At 48.3% G+C, this 18,391-nt stretch overlaps 1 protein-coding gene across 2 annotated transcripts; it reads left to right on the forward strand.

Moving 5' to 3' along the window:
- Nucleotides 1-1,099: 1,099 nt before the first annotated feature.
- Nucleotides 1,100-8,362, forward strand: RBM47 (RNA binding motif protein 47; the record flags this gene model as incomplete). Of its 2 annotated transcripts, XM_081999795.1 has the most annotated exons (4): nt 1,100-2,243; nt 3,667-3,873; nt 7,501-7,703; nt 8,105-8,362. In XM_081999795.1, 4 exons carry the CDS (start codon nt 1,115-1,117, stop codon nt 8,360-8,362), a joined length of 1,797 nt encoding a protein of 598 aa, XP_081855921.1. The 2 variants fall into 2 exon arrangements, with proteins under 2 accessions (XP_081855921.1, XP_081855922.1); XM_081999796.1 differs by lacking the exon at nt 3,667-3,873 and having other exon boundaries at nt 1,115-2,243.
- Nucleotides 8,363-18,391: the final 10,029 nt, after the last annotated feature.

Genomic DNA, 18,391 nt, shown 5'->3' on the forward strand with positions numbered 1-18,391 from the left:
AATGAGATTTCTGAGATTTGCCTTCCTCGTGCGGCTTGCGGGGCTGTGCTGGCCGCTTGTTCTAAAGTGAGTCGCCTGTTCTAAGGGAGTGATTCTCTTCAGATTTTGTGAAGTTGGGTTGTACTAACAAAAGAGACAAACACATCAGATGTTGTACCACAAGCAGCAGGCAACTCAGAAGCTTGCCAGATCACCCTTTGCACAAGAGAACAAGAATTGTTCCCCCCTAAAATATATTTATTATTTCCTACTCAACAGTTACTGTGAAGGCCTAGAGGAGCGAGGGGTTGCTATCAGATGGAAATCGTGCCTGGTGCTTCTCATGCATTTGCCATCTTTCACTGTGGAGTATGGCAACTAGCACTTGCGCTGTTCAGGGGTAGATGGATTAACTGAGGAATAACTCAGAAGGAGGAGAGGGCTCTGGAGATGGGAACCACCACTGGCTTCATGGCAGTATCTTCCCTTTCCCAATCCTGTGTCAGCTCCTTCCTACCCTTTCAAAGAGGAGACAAGCCTCCCTAGGGTCTTGAGGTTTTGAGGTGCTTGGTGGCATCTGTTCATGCAACTTCAGCCACCTCTGGCAGCAGCTCTTGGTGCCGACATTGTATGGGCAGGCGATCCTCAACTGCCCCGCTTAAAGAGGGGTTGTGCCTACATCCAGGGTGGCTGGATCAAATGCAGAATGAGATTTCTGAGATTTGCCTTCCTCTTGCTGGCCTGTGGGGCTGTGCTGGCCGCTTGTTCTAAAGCTAGTTGCCTGTTCTAAGGGAGTGATTCTCTTCAGCTTTTGTGAAGTCCAGTTGTACTAACAGAAGAGACAAACACATCAGACATTGTACCACAAGCAGCAGGCAACTCAGAAGCTTGCCAGATCGCCCTTTGCACAAGAGAACAAGAACTACTACCCCCTGTAGTATCAATGTTCAGGCTGGTGTGGCTTGTTCATCTGCTTTTCTGCAGCCTTAGTCCCAGTTTGAAAAATGAACTTGAAGAACAACTATAGGAAGACATAAGAGAGGGGTGGGATTCTGGTGGTAGCTAACAGCTTCTAATGGGTGTCCTTCTTCTTCCCTTGCCCAGGCTTTATCAAGCTGTGAATGAGTTTGACACCATGACCGCTGAGGACTCCACTGCAAGGATGAGCAACGAGTCCTCCAATGTGGCTACCACGAAAGTCCCTGAAGGCGTTGCTGGTGCACCCAACGAGGCAGCTCTGCTGGCCCTCATGGAGCGCACAGGATATAGCATGATCCAGGAGAATGGGCAACGCAAGTACGGTGGCCCTCCTCCGGGCTGGGAGGGCCTGCACCCTCCTCGGGGCTGTGAAGTCTTTGTGGGCAAAATCCCCCGCGACGTCTACGAAGATGAGCTTGTCCCTGTGTTCGAGTCCATTGGCCGCATCTACGAAATGCGCCTGATGATGGACTTTGATGGGAAGAACCGCGGCTACGCCTTTGTGATGTACACACAGAAGCATGAGGCAAAGCGTGCCGTCAGGGAGCTGAACAACTATGAAATCCGCCCTGGCAGGCTGCTGGGGGTGTGCTGCAGTGTGGATAACTGCCGGCTCTTCATCGGAGGCATTCCCAAGATGAAGAAGAGAGAGGAGATCCTGGAAGAGATTGCCAAGGTGACAGAAGGCGTGCTGGATGTCATTGTGTATGCCAGCGCCGCAGACAAGATGAAGAACAGAGGCTTTGCCTTTGTGGAGTATGAGAGCCATCGAGCAGCGGCAATGGCCAGGAGGAAACTCATGCCGGGAAGGATCCAGCTGTGGGGACACCAAATTGCTGTTGACTGGGCGGAACCAGAGATAGATGTGGATGAAGACGTCATGGAGACTGTTAAAATCCTCTATGTGAGGAATTTAATGATTGAGACCACAGAGGACACCATTAAAAAGGTCTTTGGGCAGTTTAACCCTGGCTGTGTAGAGCGGGTGAAAAAAATACGTGATTATGCCTTTGTGCACTTTACAACCAGGGAAGACGCCATTCACGCCATGAACAACCTTAATGGTGTTGAACTGGAAGGCTCGTGCCTGGAGGTTACCTTGGCCAAGCCGGTAGACAAGGAGCAATACACTCGTTACCAGAAAGCAGCAAAAGGAGGGGCCGCAGCAACACCCGAAGTAGCTCAGCAACCTAATTATGTTTACTCTTGCGATCCGTACACACTAGCGTATTATGGATATCCGTACAATGCCTTGATCGGGCCCAACAGAGATTACTTTGTGAAAGGTTAGTAAGCACAATTAGGGGATGCATGGGCAGGTTTGATTTCAGGCTGGTGCAACCCAAGGTACCTGAGCCAAAGGACAGCTGGGGCTATGCACTTTTTTCTTAAATGCTCTTTTATAGGTCTTTTTTACATATTTCTGTTCGGTTTCATTTTAATTTATGACTATACAGAGTGTATTTATCTGTAAATAATTGCTAGTGTACAGGCTGGTATGAGGGAAACATCAACAATATGGTTAAGGGTGAGCTAATGGACCAAGTACAGGACAGGGAAGAGAGGGATCTGTTTTTTATGAGTGCTGTACTAAGTCTGAGCAAGTCCAAGGACTCCAGCTTCTGGTGCTTCCTTCCAAAGAGCTGGATCCTAAGTATTAGAGATCAGACTCCCTTCTCCTGGAGGTGTGGGTATGGTGACCTGGTCATCCAAAGGGAGGGATGTCAAGGAAAGCCTCAGCTGGGAGCTCTCCAGGTGTCCTTTGCCCTCCGCACTAAAATGACAGTAGTGCTGTGTCCTACAAGCAGAAAGAATCACATGAGTGCAAAAGAATTCTTTTATTATGTATACTTTAATTAGTTATCAGTTACAGTCATTAAAAATTAACCAAAACCCAGTTATTAAAAAAACACTAGCAGTTGTAATTGGTGTTATAATTATCCTGTACTTATAGGAATTACAGTTTCCTGAAATTTAGTGTGCATTTCCATATAACAGGCAGTTTAGCATGAATATATTCTTAAAGCACCCACATAAACCAAGAGATATTTTTAACCCTAGTTGATCAAGAATTTCAGCTTTTTCTCGATTTCCATATTTGTACTTGCAATGAGCTACAAAGGAGTTAACTGACCATCTAAATAGTCCATCGTAGAGTGCATTAAAGATAAATAAAGGCAATATTTTGGGGGATGGGGTATATTCACATTACCAATAAAATAGCAGAGAAAACAAACAACACTACTAAAAATATATGCAATGGTGGGACAAGGTCGGTTAAAGGCCAGGTACAACTGCGGGCCGTCTCTGCAGGGTCCCAGCACAGCCAGCTGAGAGGCTGGGTCTCCTCTGGAGTACAGCCAAGAGCAGAAGCTGTTCCTGCCGCATAGAAATCACCCCGGAGGAGCCCCTGTCTCTGCTGAGTGCTTTCTGCCCATGGCACTGGCCACCAGGGTTGCATCAGTATAGATAAGCAGTTAACGTATGGTCAGAAACATCAAGAGCAAAACTCGCGCAGGCTTGCTGGGTGCTTCTAAGGCCAAACTCTTCTGTTCTCCTAAGCCAGGTCACTAAGATTTGGATCAGACTAACTTCAGCAGCCTCATTTCTAAGCACGTGCCTCCCCATCTCAGCCTGGGGCCGTTCATGCTCCCCTCGGGGCTATCGCTCTCCGTTATTCACCATCCTCTTCTATGTTGTTATCATAAGCAGGCAGCATACGAGGCAGAGGCCGAGGTGCCGCTGGCAACAGAGCTCCAGGCCCCCGGGGCTCCTACCTGGGGGGATACTCCGCCGGCCGTGGCATCTACAGCAGGTACCATGAAGGCAAAGGAAAACAACAGGAGAAAGGATACGAGCTGGTGCCCAACTTGGAGTTATCTGCGGTCAATCCAGTGGCCATTAAGCCCGGTGCAGGTTAGTATGTGCATGCATAATGAGGGGAGGAAAGCAGCGGTGGCAGGTGAGCTCCCGCGCCAAGCCCCGTGTCAGGCACGCGGGGACCCCTCCAGGACCAGCCCACGGCTGCAGCAGTGGGGACGGCCCTGGGGCTGGGGCTCGGTGCTGCCCTGTGCCAGATGCCTCCTAGCCCTGGCCAGGCTTTCTGCAAACAAGAGGCACGCAGCGGGACAGGGGACATGAACATCTAGGAGCTCTTCAGGCCAAAGAAAAAAAGGGCTGAAGCTGTGCCCACCCCTCCTGGCCCCTTTTGGACCTCCTCAGGAGGAAGCGGACTTTCCTCTCCATCTAGTCATGTACTCTAGAGCATGGTGATTAAGAGCAATCTTCCTCTTTTTTAATTTCTTCAGTGCTAATTTCACCCGGGGAGATTCCTGCCCCAGATTTCCAGCCAGGCCAGAGGTCTCCCCTGCTTAGTTCATATTTCTCCAGTGCTACAAGCCTGGGAAAAGGACTTGGGACTTTCCCATCACAGGAAAGTCCCTGGCTGAGGCAAGATCCTCCGTCCCCACCAGTGGCACGGGGAAGGAGCGATGCAGGGAGCCCTCGGGGTCCAGCTTGCAGCAATGCAGTGCCTACAGGAGAGCTCTCTGCTCTGCTGGGCTGCGGGGAGCCAGCCCAAGGGCCGGGGCAGGGATTGCCCGCTTCTGCCACATCCTCAGCTGAGTATCTAGCCCTTGCCCTTCCCAGGTGAACAGGATGAAAGCTGAAGCCCTGCAAGTCCTCAAGATCCTGTTTGGAAATATTTTTATTTGGAAAAGCAGCCTGAGGAAGAAAGTCCTTGAAGGTGACAGGGGCAAGCCCTCTTGCAGAAATCCTCACATCTTCTCCCCATTCCTCTCTCCAAGAAAATTGTAACTGCAGGACCTAAGCAGTGTTTAATAATACAGCTGCAATGGTTTCCCAAAACATGCTCCATACTGTCAGTGGAAAGTACAGCTTGCATCTAATGAAGGTTGTGAAGATGAGACAACGTGAGAAGAGGCCTAGAGGCAAAGTCAGGCTGTTAATATTACAGCCATTTCCAAAGGAAGATCAGACTTCCTGAGAAAACTACCCACTCACCATCAGAAAATATTACCGCTATGCATGTTTGTAAAGATACTTCAGGAATTTCAGGTATTAGTGAAGGATGCTTGAAAAGTGGGCTTTGAAATACACACCTATTAGAGGTGTCTGTAATTCGTTCGACTGCCAAACCAAAGCCGGAAGCTCAAGTCTAAATGTTTCTATATTTGAAGCACGTTAAAATTCAGATTTCTTTATCTGATCTTCCCCTCTCCTATGGTTCCAGCACAGCCTCTGAGCACAGAAGCACCTGGTCTGTTTTCCCCAACCAGATCAGATGATCTAGTAAGAGGTACCACGTACAAGATTTACTTACCTCTGTTATTAAAAGGGGATGACTCTGAAAGCACACTACCAGAACAGAGGAGTAGAGATGTACCAACTCTGCAAAGTTTTCTATTGTTTAGAGCAATCTTAAAGCTCATTTCTTTGCAAATGGTTAGAAAACTCCTGAGAGGCCACCCCAATACCCCAGCAGGCTGTTACTGTTTTTCTGCCAGAAGTTGCCGCAGAATGGAGAACATGAGTTCTCTGCCTTTGTTTTGGTGACAAATTATCCAGGTTATTTAAACCAGTTATAAAACTGGTTTGAGGTGACCAGATGGACTTAGTGTAGAAGGAGAACTGGAGAAGCTCATGGGTGGAGGTCTCTGCTTGAGGAAACAGTGATAGTCCAATGGTGGTGGAAACATCTCTGCCTGAAAGGTATCTGGTCAGTTCTCTTGTTGTAGTCCCCAGGATCAAAATGAGAGTACTGCTTGCTGGCACCTGTCCTTCCCACAGGCAGAATCACACACTTCCACACTGCAAAGTTTCAGCCCAATGAAAGAAACCCACGTCCATATTTGGCTTTATTTCTGACATATTGGCTGCACCTCCCATAGATGCCAACATCACGGCTTAGTCCATCATTTATTGATTACTCTGTTTTCCTTGTGAATAACCTTACTGTGGAAAGGCACACAAGATGTATTCTGAAGTGTGCCTTATAAGGCAACAATGGAAACCACAGCATCACAGAATGGTTTGGGTTGGAAGGGACCATTAAAGGTCATCCAGTCCAACCCACCTGCAATGAGGAGGGACATCTTTCACTAGGTCTGGTTGTTCAAAGCCCCACCCAACCTGAACTTGAGCACTTCCAACAATGGGGCACCCACAACTTCTCTGGGCAAGCTGTTCCAGTGCCTCACCACCCTCATATTAAAGAATTTCTTCCTTATATCTAATCTAAATCTACCCTCTTTCAGTTTAAAACCATTACTTCTTGTCCTATTGCTACAGGCCCTACTAAAAAGTCTGTCCCCATCTTTCTTATAAGCCCCCTTCAAGTGATGAAAGGCCATGATAAAGTCTCCCTGGAGCCTTCTCTTCTCCAGGCTGAACAACCCCAACTCTCTCAGCCTGTCCTCACAGGAGAGGTGTTCCAGCCCCCTGATAATTTTTGTGGCCTCCTCTGGACCCGCTCCAATAGGTCCATGTCTTTCCTGTGCTGAGGGCTCCAGAGCTGGACGCAGGACTCCAGGTGGGGTCTCACCAGAGCAGAGTCATGGGGCAGAATCATCTTCCTCGACCTGCTGGCCACGCTGCTTTGGATGCAGCCCAGGACACAGTTGGCCTTCTGGGCTGCGAATGCACATTGCCGGCTCATGTCCAAATATTGTGATTATTGGGAACGTTCAGCAAAGCACACTTCTTCCCTAAGCAGTGCCATGAACCTCCATTTTGGACCACGTACAAACTCACCATCTCTGAACACCATCATTCTGACCAGAGCATTTTCCCTTTGTCTGAAAGACCGTAGCTCTAATTATTTTGCATTGTCCAATTTTGGCAGGAGGGAAAGTTCTCTAAAGAGCAGTTTCTTTTTTTTTGGTGTCATTAAACAGACTGATCCTGTAACAGAGAGATGGGATAAAACATATTTACCCAAGTTAGTCCTGGGACATGCACAATAGTAATGAGCTGGTATTTCGCAGGATTGGCCAAAGAACGGCATACAGACTGGACCAGTTGCTGCCTGCAACTCCTGCAGTACAAACCACAATTTTCTTTCCCAGACAGCTCTGTCTATGGTAGCTACATGTCCCTTGATCTCAGCAGCTGGAGCAGGGACCCCACGGGGATGGTACATGCTCCCACCCATGCCTGTGCTCAGGTCACACTCTTGGCTAGCGGGGAGGACAGCGGTGGTCAGAAGGGGCTGTTTAAATCCGGGTCGCAGCTCCCAGTCCCCAGCAGGGCTCTGGACCTGGGACACCCGTGCCGGGAGCCTCGGGGAAATGCTGGGCACAGCAGGCAGCATGGAGCCCATCACTGTGCATCAGCCATAGTGCTCCCACCCGTGGGGAGGGCAGACATGCCCCAGGTCCCCGGCTGGCACATGGGGCTACCTGCCCTGATAAAAGCAGCACAGGACTGCTGAGGGAGAGCCAGCACAGCCAGGAGGGAGGGCTCTTTGAGATGCGGTCCTGGAAACCCTCTCCCAATGCACCTGATGTGTCTGGTCTCTCCTAGTGGCCATCCCCGCCATCGGTGCCCAGTACTCCATGTTTCAGGCTGCGCCGCCAGCCAAGATGATGGAAGATGGCAAAATCCACACCGTTGAGCACATCATCAACCCTATAGCCGTCCAGCAGGACCCGGCTAGCGCAGCAGCCGCAGCAGCAGCCGCAGCAGCAGCTGTAATACCGGCCGTCTCAACGCCTCCCCCCTTCCAGGTGAGCTCAGCACATAAGTTCTGCTGCCCATACAACCCGCTTCCCATACACCCTGCTTCCCATACGTCCTGCTCTGTGTACCCAGGGTGAGAGGAAAGCCTGGCCTCTTGTCCTGCTCCCATTCAGGAGATGCTGTTGAGGATGTTTTGGTGCCCAACAGCCCTGCAGTTCATCTGACCTGTCTCATGCGTGTGTGCTTTGGGACAGCTGCTCTCCTCTTGTGGGGCACCCAAATCTGGGAGGGAAGGAACAGCACCGCACGACGGCATAACTCTCATTCAACAGGGCACACACTGCCCACCCTCCTGTTATAGGGGGTTTGCAATTCAAGGGGTGGAAATGGGATATTACAGCAACTTAAGCACTTTTTTTGAGGTCTGAACCCAATGCTTTCCATCCAGGGCCGCCCCATCACGCCGGTGTACACCATGGCTCCCAACGTGCAGCGGATTCCCACCGCCGGGATTTACGGGACAAGTTACGTGCCATTCGCAGCGCCCGCCACGGCGACAGCAACAATAGCCACGTTACAGAAGAACGCTGCCGCCGCTGCCGCCGCCGCCGCCGCTGCCTATGGGGGTTATGCCGGCTACATCCCCCCGGCGTTCCCGGCCGCAACCATCCAGGTCCCCATCCATGACGTCTACCAGACGTACTGAGACTGCCGGCAGAGGAGGGCAGCGGAGAAACACACACTGAAGGAACACTTTACTATTTATGAAGAAAGTACCGGCTGCGAAAGAGTAAACATTTGAGCTCGGTAACTGATGCAGAAAGTGAAGAATGTCATAAAAAAACGAGTTCGAAATATTTTCTACGCTTGAAGTTTTCACTAACTTTTTTAGGCTATTTTTAAAATTTAACATGCCTGTATTCATACATTTCTAAAGGACCTCAGTGCATCCAGCCCACCGCTGACATGCATTTATACGCATCCTAGTGGGGTTGCATAGGGTCTTCTTTTTTTTTTTAGCAGTTATATTTTCAATATATTTGTGGTATGAAGGTTATTTTTTAGTAACTTCTGCACTCCAGAGATGTCTATTTTGTAGTGCCTTTAATAATATATCAGCTATATATTAAGAAGCACACCTGAGCAGCTAGGGAAAGTTTTAACAATATATTTTGAAGAATATATTCAATATTTAAAGAATACATACCTTAGAATTTTTTTTAAAGAAAAAAACAACAAGTATCTTATTTAAAAAATTATACTGGAAAGTGCAATTTGAAAAATGTGTGCAAGACCTCTGCATTTTTGTGCTGGCATTAATATAATCTGCTTGTTCCTATTGAAATCAGAAGTAACTAATATTGCCTGTTTGGAAGAAAGAGAAAAGAAAAGCCTCCTCACACAAACCTCTTCACAGTGTGATTCGCAGGCTTGCGTTAAGTATAGGAAAGGCTCTGAGTTTTCCTTAACAACTGGATTTTCTATTTATTGAAGCTACTTGTAGCTGGAGCATGTGCAGAAACGAGTAGCCAATATTTCTTGCGAGGTGTCTTGACTTAGATCTTCATCCAGTATAAAGCCTAGGCTCTTTTTCAATGGTCTTTATTTTATTCTTTGAAGTATATGTTGTAGTGACTGAGAATGTATGCTGCTGTCGGCAAGAGCAGGCACGCTCTCGCCGAGAGGATGCGCAGCGTTACTTACCCATTGCTCCATCATGTTCCGTGAGAAATTTCCGAGGTGACTAGGGGTTGCAGCGATACTGGAATTAGTGAAACAGGGCTAAGCCTCCCTCCCAGCCTCCCTTCCACACTTAATACCACTTCTCCGTAACTGGAGTTGTACATGCACATCAGGGGTGGGAGCGATTAGACCCGATGATTTTAAGGCATAGAGGTTGTAAATATCTTTTAATATACATTTTTAAAGTTGTTTTATGTTGCAAATTTACATGGTATGTGGTTTGCCACAAAACAAAAACCTTTTATTACAATGTTATAAAAAAGTTTGTTTTATTAAGAAGTAAATATATTATTGCAGTGTTTTGTGGCCTGTTTAAAGGCTTTTATTTAGTAGTGCGGTGAATGTAAAATATAGTAAAACAGTAAAGAAATATCTTGCCCATTGTATGAAGTGCATCAGCCCTGCAAACACAGCTCCAGTGACACAAGGTGTGAAGCAGGGAGCAAGTAAATGATGTTCCTTTACTTTCTGTGGTACAAGTACCAACTGAAGGGGTTTCGTATTGAGTGCATTTTGACAACCGAATTACTTGCAGACCACGTCCAGCTCAGTTAAGTGACCTTTTAATACAAGTTTTTTCCTTGCCTTGAAAATGAGCGGTTGGTTTTTAGGTGCTCTTGCTCAGCCAAGCTGAGCTCTCCTTAACCCCGTCGACCCGTTAGCAAAAGCACTGTGAGGAGGTTAACCATTAGGTTGGACTCTGCCCCTCCACGCCCCTTCCCCGGAGACTTTTATTGTCTGTCCCTGTGCTTCTGAAAGCGCACCCAGACCTTAGCCCCGAGGCCCTGCCCGTTTGGAGGGCAAGAGGAGGTGATTTGGGCAAAGCCCCGAGGGGGAAGCCCCCAACGGGGAGGCCAACGCTGCCTCCTCCAGCCCTCTGGCTAAGGCCTTGCACAACTCAACACTAAAGGTCGCCATGGGTCCATGGGCTCTGCACAAACACCCTTGGGGTTGGGAAAAAGCTGTCTAGTGGTTTGGTTCTCTGCCAGCCCCTTTCCAGCCCACGCCATGGTCAACCCACAGAGGAGGGATGAAGGGTGGTGGCTCCCTTCCCACTCATCCTCTCCCCGACAGCAGGATGAAGGGCCTGCCACTCACAGAGGTGGCAGGGAGAGAAAGGGCCCAAACAGGGCAAACCCTGAGGCACCCCAGGCCATCAGTGAGTGCTGCCTGTGCCAGGGCTGGAGCTGGCAGGAGCAGGCAGGACACGGGGACGCAGGCAGCCGGGTTGCGCTGAGCCTCCTGCCCATGCCTTTTACACTTACTTCTAAACCATTTCATGTACACTACTACTGAGGTAAGTCCGATAACTTGAAATGTGAACATCTTTAGGTTAAGAACAAACAATTCAAAGAAAAAAAAATATATATATATATAAAAAAACTAGTGTGCCTTATTCTCAAAAGAGTTGATATTTTAGGTGTTTTATTGTATCTCTGTTCTCTGTACTGTCAGAAGTCTCTGAGTTTATTTAGTTCTTGCTCCATTTACGGTACATTTCTAGGATGTAGTGAATAAAGCATTCTTTAAAAATGGAGACTGTTATTTCATTGCAACATCCCACTGCCAGGTTTAGCCACTCCACCAAGGCTGTGCTCCCCTCCGAGCTGGGGAGAAGGTGTTTGGGACAGGAGGGGAGCGGGGTGCTGCGGCCGGCATCCCTGCAGGCTGCTGCGGGGAGGGGAGATGCACTGTCCCACTGGCTGCCCCATCCCACCGCCTGCAGAGGACAGTGACCTTCCCAACAGGCGTATTTGGCATCACCCCATTCTTCCAACAGCCTCTGATCAGCCTAAATCTCTTTTCACAGCCAGTTTAGAGTCAGTGCCTGGATGTGGCTGGAGCTGAAGCTGGCATCCCTCCGTGCTTTCCATCCACCCAGCGCACATAACCCCCATGGGTAGAAGTGCTGTGGACTGGCACGTCGTTTTCATCTTGGTGTGCTCCACCCTTCAAATGCACAGAAAGCTAAGCTGCACGTCTTGGCAACATTTGCAGTCCTCCTGGCTGTACCCCTGGTGTATGTCCACCCATAGAAAATTGGCTGCAAATACCAGGCGTGGGGAGAAGAGCAGTGTGAGGGAGCAGAGGTAAACTGAGGCAGAGCAGAGAGATAGGAAAGGTGTTGGCCACCAAGGCAGGGCCTAGTGCTAGTGAATAATCTGCAGGAGAAGGAGACCAGAATAAATACTGCATGATAAATACATCTTTTCTCCTAATCCAATTAGGACAAGGCACTTTATGCCAACATGCCTTGGGTTTCCTGAAGTATACTAATCATGAGAGGTTTCCCTAGTCTTTTTTGTGCAAGGAAATGGAAAGAAAATACTTTCAAAAAATTTTTGTAGGATTTGGGAGTGGGGATAGAGTCCCCACCTGTTATCTTTGTATAAACATTGGAGGTTTGGTTTAGGAGTCTGTGTGTCCCAAAAATCATTTCCACTACCAGGTCAATTTGTCTTGCTCAAGGGATGGGTAATCAACATGGTGCTAAAAACAGCTTTCAAGGACATATAGCCATATTAGGACTTCACCTGTCAGACAAATCATCAAGTGTCTCAAGAAGACTTACGTCTTCCCCACAATTCGTTGCTGGCCTTTCCACTCACTAGAGGTCCACCTTTGTTCACTTGGGTGAAAAAGAAACCACCAGCAAACCACAGCGCTTTACAGGTGTTCAGACATGAGGCATGCCCTTCACAAAAAGCAACATTTTCCAAGTGAGGTGAAGCACTGTGCCACACTGAAACATGTTTCTGGCTCTTTCCTCTTTCCCTTTATCCAAGCTACCCAACATTAAAATTAATCTACAGAGCTTTTTCTGAACAGACACTTTACAAGATAATTTTTTTTATTTTCCTAGACTGCTCATTTCTGACTTAAGTTTCGTAAGATCTTAATTAATGATTAACCCATCGTAAGGTTGAAATATGCAAGTCATTCTCAGGATATTAACATAAACAACAGCAGAGCAATGCAATTGTTCTTTCAAGATGACCTTGTTGCCTTGGGAATGTCAGGAGCTCTGCTGAGGCCTTGGGCACTGTGACAACTCAACACACTGCCAAGTCGATCCCATTCCCTTTCTGAACGTCTTTCTTGGTGATCTTGAAGGGCAGACATGCACTTCCCTGGCTGGTATCGACATAAATCACTAAAAACCAGCTTTGAATTTCTTCAGGAAACACCACCCATTAACACAGCTACTATATAAACATATTAACAAGAAATTCAAGTGGATTAACACCACTCTGATATTGCAACATCTCATTTATGTAAGCACTAGAGCTCAAAATATATGCTAAATGCATTTTTGATACATCTGAAAAGGTATAGGCGGTACCTCATCTCCTTCTCTGTGGTTGGTGTTACACCCCTAATGTCTCTGGTCTGGCTGGGTCCTGAGCACCTGCTGAGCTCTCTGCTCCCTGTATGCATTTCAGACACAAAACTGGCCCATCATGCTGACCTGTAAAATAAATAAACCCCAGACCTACCTCATAACAAGAGAAACTACCTCTACTGTGTATCTAAAAGCCGGCAAAGACAGGTTTTATGCTCCAGCGTGTCAATTAAATGCTGAATCGCTCTTGACTGAGTTTCAGGGCCAGGTCCTGCCTGGCAACAAAACACAGAGGGGTGTTGCAGGGAGAAGCTGTAAGTTAGGGAATAAAAAAAGGCAGTTTTGTGGCACCAAGTCCTTCCCTCCTGGCACAAAGATGGGCTGTGCCATGCAATTGTGGTTGTTCAAGATGCCAAAGAGCAAAGAGACTATGGAAATGTTTAGAAATTTGGTACTGTAGAAGTACTTCCATATGAAGTATTTCCTGTCAAGCTGATGAATTAGATCAGATATTTTTTTCCTCCAGCCAGAAGACCAGGACTGGAGTTCACTGGTTTCCTAATCAAAGAAGGCAGAAGCTCTGCCTCTCAGTCCTCGCTCAGGCAAAACTGTAGATCCTGCATGTGGGAGGTGAGCAGTCAAGGACTAAGTCTTCACCAGAAAACTTTATGGGGAAAAAATGCTCAGATGTGCTCGTTTTTGTCCCATGTGCACCAACCGGCTGTGTCTTCCCAACACGGTGACAGATGCCTCCATCTGAGCAGGCTGTGGCAGTTGATGCTCTGCCCCACGGCGGGCCCCAGGGCTTCCCACAGCCGCCCTTCCACAGGGCATTTGGAGAGGCAAGGTCTCAGACTTGGGTTGTGGGTTTGCGCCCACCCTGACTGCGCTTCTGCCTGCAGCTGGTTTGTAGGGTGGTCGCCATGCTGAAGGAAGCCGTGTCACTTTCCATGGTCTGGGTGCCCGCAGTTGTAGTTTTACTCTGAAGCAAGAGATGATTTTGTTCATTTTTTTTTACCTCTTTCCAAACACACACATGTAATTTTTGCCAGCCAGGATGCACTTTGAGCCTGTCCTTGCGTGGTTTTGCAATGTCACTGAAGTTCAGCATTAGCTTGGCCGCTGCCTGCAATCCATGTGCTGATGGGAAGCAGGAAGCCACAGGTAAGCCAGATCTTCCTGAACCATAAAAAACCCCCTGCAAACAGCCTACACAAGCCACAAGAGTAACCTCAAGCTAACCAGCAGAGATAGAGATGCATTTAAATTGGCCAGAGGCAAACCAGCCTACACTTAGAGCAGTTCCTTTGTTCCGAAGCTTTGAGGCAATAATTGCAATGAGCAATTCTCACTTTTGTAACAAATCTGTAACATACAGACCAGGGTGTCTTGCAGGCACTCAACAGGGCACGCAATGACAAGGGATTACTTCTTAAAGTTGTTATGTGTGCACTGGCTGTACACAAGGCATCCTTAGTTGCTCTAGTCTTCAACTTTTCAGCTGCTGACCCTCACAGGAGGGCTACGTGGATAAGCTAAGGATTCCATCAAGGCTTGGCTTCGCTCCAGCAGACAGATTCCTTGGCTCACCACCCTTTTTGCAGGATGCAGAGGGACACAAGCCTAGTCAGCAGCTGCAATGCCGGCAACAAAGCAGCGCTGTGGAGGCACTTGCCGTCCTGCAATCCTCCAAGCACAAATGATGCAGCTGACGAGAGCTTGGCAGAGCACTCAGGAGGGCTCTGGTAGACAAAATGTTGGGGACCACCAGCACCTCATCAATAACCAGGTCACCAAGGACATATCCAAGCAAGAAAACACCCAAAAGCTTTGCCCTTTAGTATCATGTAAGCAGTCCAGTCTTCCCCTGCACTAACCCTCCACTACCACCAGCTGGGTAGTTTCTTGCTACCACTCAAAGCGTTGCAGTAAACTCTTCCAAAAGAAAGACTGTCCACACCCAGTGGAGTGCTACAGCCTGAGAGGACTGTGGCATGCCCCACTTCTGTGCAGACATACTCCCTCCTGCAGTGTCCTGGCAATGCTGTTGGCCATCCCCTGGCCCCACGGGGCTGCAGCAGACCCTGGAGCACACCCAAAAGCTCTCATGTTGCAGATGAGCCCCAAGAAGCGCAGGGTGAAGCACATCAGATTTGACATACATGTCAAAAATGAGAGACAGGGAAAAGCATTACGTCTGACTCAGACTTGCAGCCTGAGTCATGAGGTGTTTGATGATGTACCAGTGGAGATGTACCTGGAGAAGGCATCATCCAGATAGACTGGGATACTGCAATGATGGGGTGGCATCCTGAGGCCCTGGCCTGTGGGAAAGCTGGTCAGAGAGTACAGGTGTCAGCCTGTGGCAGGGAAAAAACTGTTTTGTGTCCTTAATTTGGACACATATTTCTCCGCACTGGAGTTGCCCCCATGGAGATGTGCAGAGCAGGTCTCCTCCACTGATGCACCCGGTCATGTTCAGGGTTTTTCCCCACTTTTGGCTTGCCAAACTGGGGACGTTGGCTGGGTAAGTTATGCAATACCCATAAAAGGCAGAAAAAATACCTACATCTGTCTTTTCTACTTTTCTCTTTTGTGCACCAAGAAGGGCAGTGACACAAGTGTGTTGGCTACACACTCCTCTCTCCTCCTAGCACCTCTGAAGGGAGATGCACAGAGAAACTGGTCTTGCTTATCTGCTGACAGATATTGCAGCCTTCAAACCAGGCCTCCCCAGAGTACACATGGGGGAAGAGAGTGGGCTGCAAATGTAAAGATCCGGAATTGATCCCCCAGCCTTGTGCCTGCTCTCACACAGACGGTGAGGATGGTAAGCAGAGCTGACCTGGCTGAGACCTCCCACTCCGACCCAATCAGGATTTTTTTTCTCAGGGTCCTGCAAAACAGAAATCAATAGAAGAAATAATTCTGTCAGTCTGTTTGGGTCTGACAGCTTATTTCTCTTTTGCCAGGGAATATACTGAATATGACATGCAGCAAAGAAAATCTGATTTGCTGCAAGAGATGGGAATAGTCAAATACACATATGCAAAGTGACTGAAAATCAAATTATGGTTTTGTATTAAATATTGAAGTAAGAGGGATGCTTTTTAAATGGCTCTGCTGCTGAGCAGTCCTGTACCAGCAAGGTGACCACTATCATCAACTCCAGTAAGATCACAGACATCATTATGGTAGGCATCGAAGGTGCAATATTAAGTGCATCTCAGCTTAGGAAAAAGGTTCCTTCTTCCCCATAGGCACTACTGGAAGCTCATTCAGAACCTGCCACTTGCTTTCCCTAAAACCAGACAGCATCCATACTCTGTCTGACAAAGGTGTTGTCAATTGTACTTTAAACAAAGTAGTTACACTCTAATTAGTGATGTGGTTTTCCCATGGCTTTCCCATGGTTTCACTCTTTTCTCACAGGAAGCAGAAGAGGATTTTAGCAGAGCACAGACCTCAGGCTGGGTCCCACAAAAGGGTTGAGTTTCACCCACAAATAAGAGCTTTGGCTGAGGCTTTACTGGTATCACAGACTTCAGCTGAGCAAGGTGTCAGCATGCCTTCAGCATTCACAAGCGTGGCCACTGCCCAGAAGCAGTGGAGGAGGGCTCACCAGCTGCCAGCGTTGGCTCCAGCCAGAGCTGCGAAGCGGTGAAACCCCAGGAGCTGCTTCGAGCACAACCGACACAAGCCTGCTGCTCGTGGAAAAAGAAATCATGGAAATCTGCTATAATTTGTGGTTGGGAAGAACAATCACGTCCTGTTGGGGACATAGTGTCTCAGAGTCCCAAACTCCTTCACGCCCATCACCCCTTACTCAGGATCCAAATTCCCAAACACCGATCCAACCCACCAACCTCCTCACCGTCCCTGGCAGGCAGGTTTTTGCCAGGTTCAGCCACCTCACCTTTGCCTGAGCCCCCACACCCAACAGGTGTGTAGACACCCCAAAACCGCAAGGAATTGCATTGTCATTTGCACAAGAGGCTACATGCTGCACAAGGGTCTCCTTCCGAGCTCGCCTAGCATTTCTTAATTTCACCAGGGTGACTGAGACCTGGACCCTTCCCTGCAGCATGTGTAGGTTTTTGAGACACTTTCTGATTGTTTTAAGTGACTTTTTTCCACATTTTGGCTTTTGTATGAGTTCTTCTCAGGCTGTTCCTTTTGGGGTTGGAACTAGGACAGCACCAAGGTCTTAAAGGATTAAATTTAAGAATAGTAAATGCTGCTTTAAATTTATTTAGAAAAAAAAATCCACTCCCTGAGAAAGCAAACTTCCTTGTCTTTCAGTGGCGTCTTTGTGAGCGATAGAAGGGGAGGGAGAATACGGAAATGTACAGCACTTGGCACTGGGTACACCTCAAACTCGTTTTTCAACATTTTACAACCTGCTCTGGCCATGTGACCTACATGGAAAGATAAACTGAGACATTTAATCCTTTTTCTTTTTTTTTTCTCTTTTTTTTACCACAAGGAAGTGAACTTTATGTGGTTGTGAACATTAAATTACAGTAAATGATTTGCCCACAAAAAGAAAAAAAAAGAACCAGAGTGGTTTAATGTAGGGAAGGCTGGGACAGGGCAGCTGTTCGTGACCAAATACTTTTTCTTGGCTTGAAAACTCTCAGTGAGCTTCACTCTTTCTCCCTGGCTGTGGCATTTAGGGACATGTAAAATCATTGCAGTGATGATTGCCCACCATTTGCTTTTGCAACCGGAATATGAATAATGACTTTCCGAAAGCCAACTGCTTTTTGAGCTAAAGCAGCAGCAGTTACCCACGTGTAAGTCGTTAGGAAGTTATTTAACACCATATCACTCTGGAAAGCAGCAAGCTTTGCAACTTTTGCTTCATCTCCAGAATACCATCAACTTCTGAAATGAAAGCTGCATACCCGGTGAGGCGGGCGCTCCACCGTACCTGGATAGGGAAAGCTGGCTCAGCCCAGCCGGCGGCACAGGGCTGCCACCACCCTGGACCGGGAGCAGGCTCCCGCCATTTTACGGGCAGCGTGAAGCACGTCCCTGGCGTGGAGAGGCCGGGGTGAACTCGGTGCCCCCTCCTGCCGGAGCATCCCCAGGGACCGGCGTGCGGCCCCCACGGTGACAAGGCCAGCCCGCACCTCGGAGACACTTTAGGCTAGGTTATGAGCGGGGGAGCATCCTTGGTGAGGCAACGGTTAGTCAGCATTGTCAGCTGCCATGAGGACACAGGCTGGGAAAATGTTACTGGAAGCAGAAGATGTGCAAGAAACTCTGCAGGCCGTGGCCATGAGTCACCCCCGGCGTGGTCCATCCTGCCCACGAGGGTACGCGCCGCGACATTCCTGCTGGCACGGAGAGCCGCCCTGCAAACGAGCAGCGGGTGCGATAGCTGTTGCGAGTGCCAGTCACTGGAGATTGTCTTCTCCGGCGGTGAGGGCGGCATGCCCTCTGATTTCAGAGAACTGTGGCTTTTTGCTTTTGTTTTTCCTGTTTGGCTGCACTCGCGCGTGCTACCACACCGCAGTGGTAGTGAAAATCAGGGGAAAATCAGTCTGACTATTTAAACGGCTTTTTGCTACAGTCTGCTCGACCCATGGGAATGTTGGCCTAAGCAAGGCAACAGCTAAAATGGAAAAGTACCTTTGTAAAGGT

The sequence above is a fragment of the Phaethon aethereus genome (assembly GCF_964289735.1).
Source record: "Phaethon aethereus genome assembly, chromosome: 4".
In the NCBI taxonomy this organism is placed as follows: Eukaryota; Metazoa; Chordata; class Aves; order Phaethontiformes; family Phaethontidae; genus Phaethon; species Phaethon aethereus.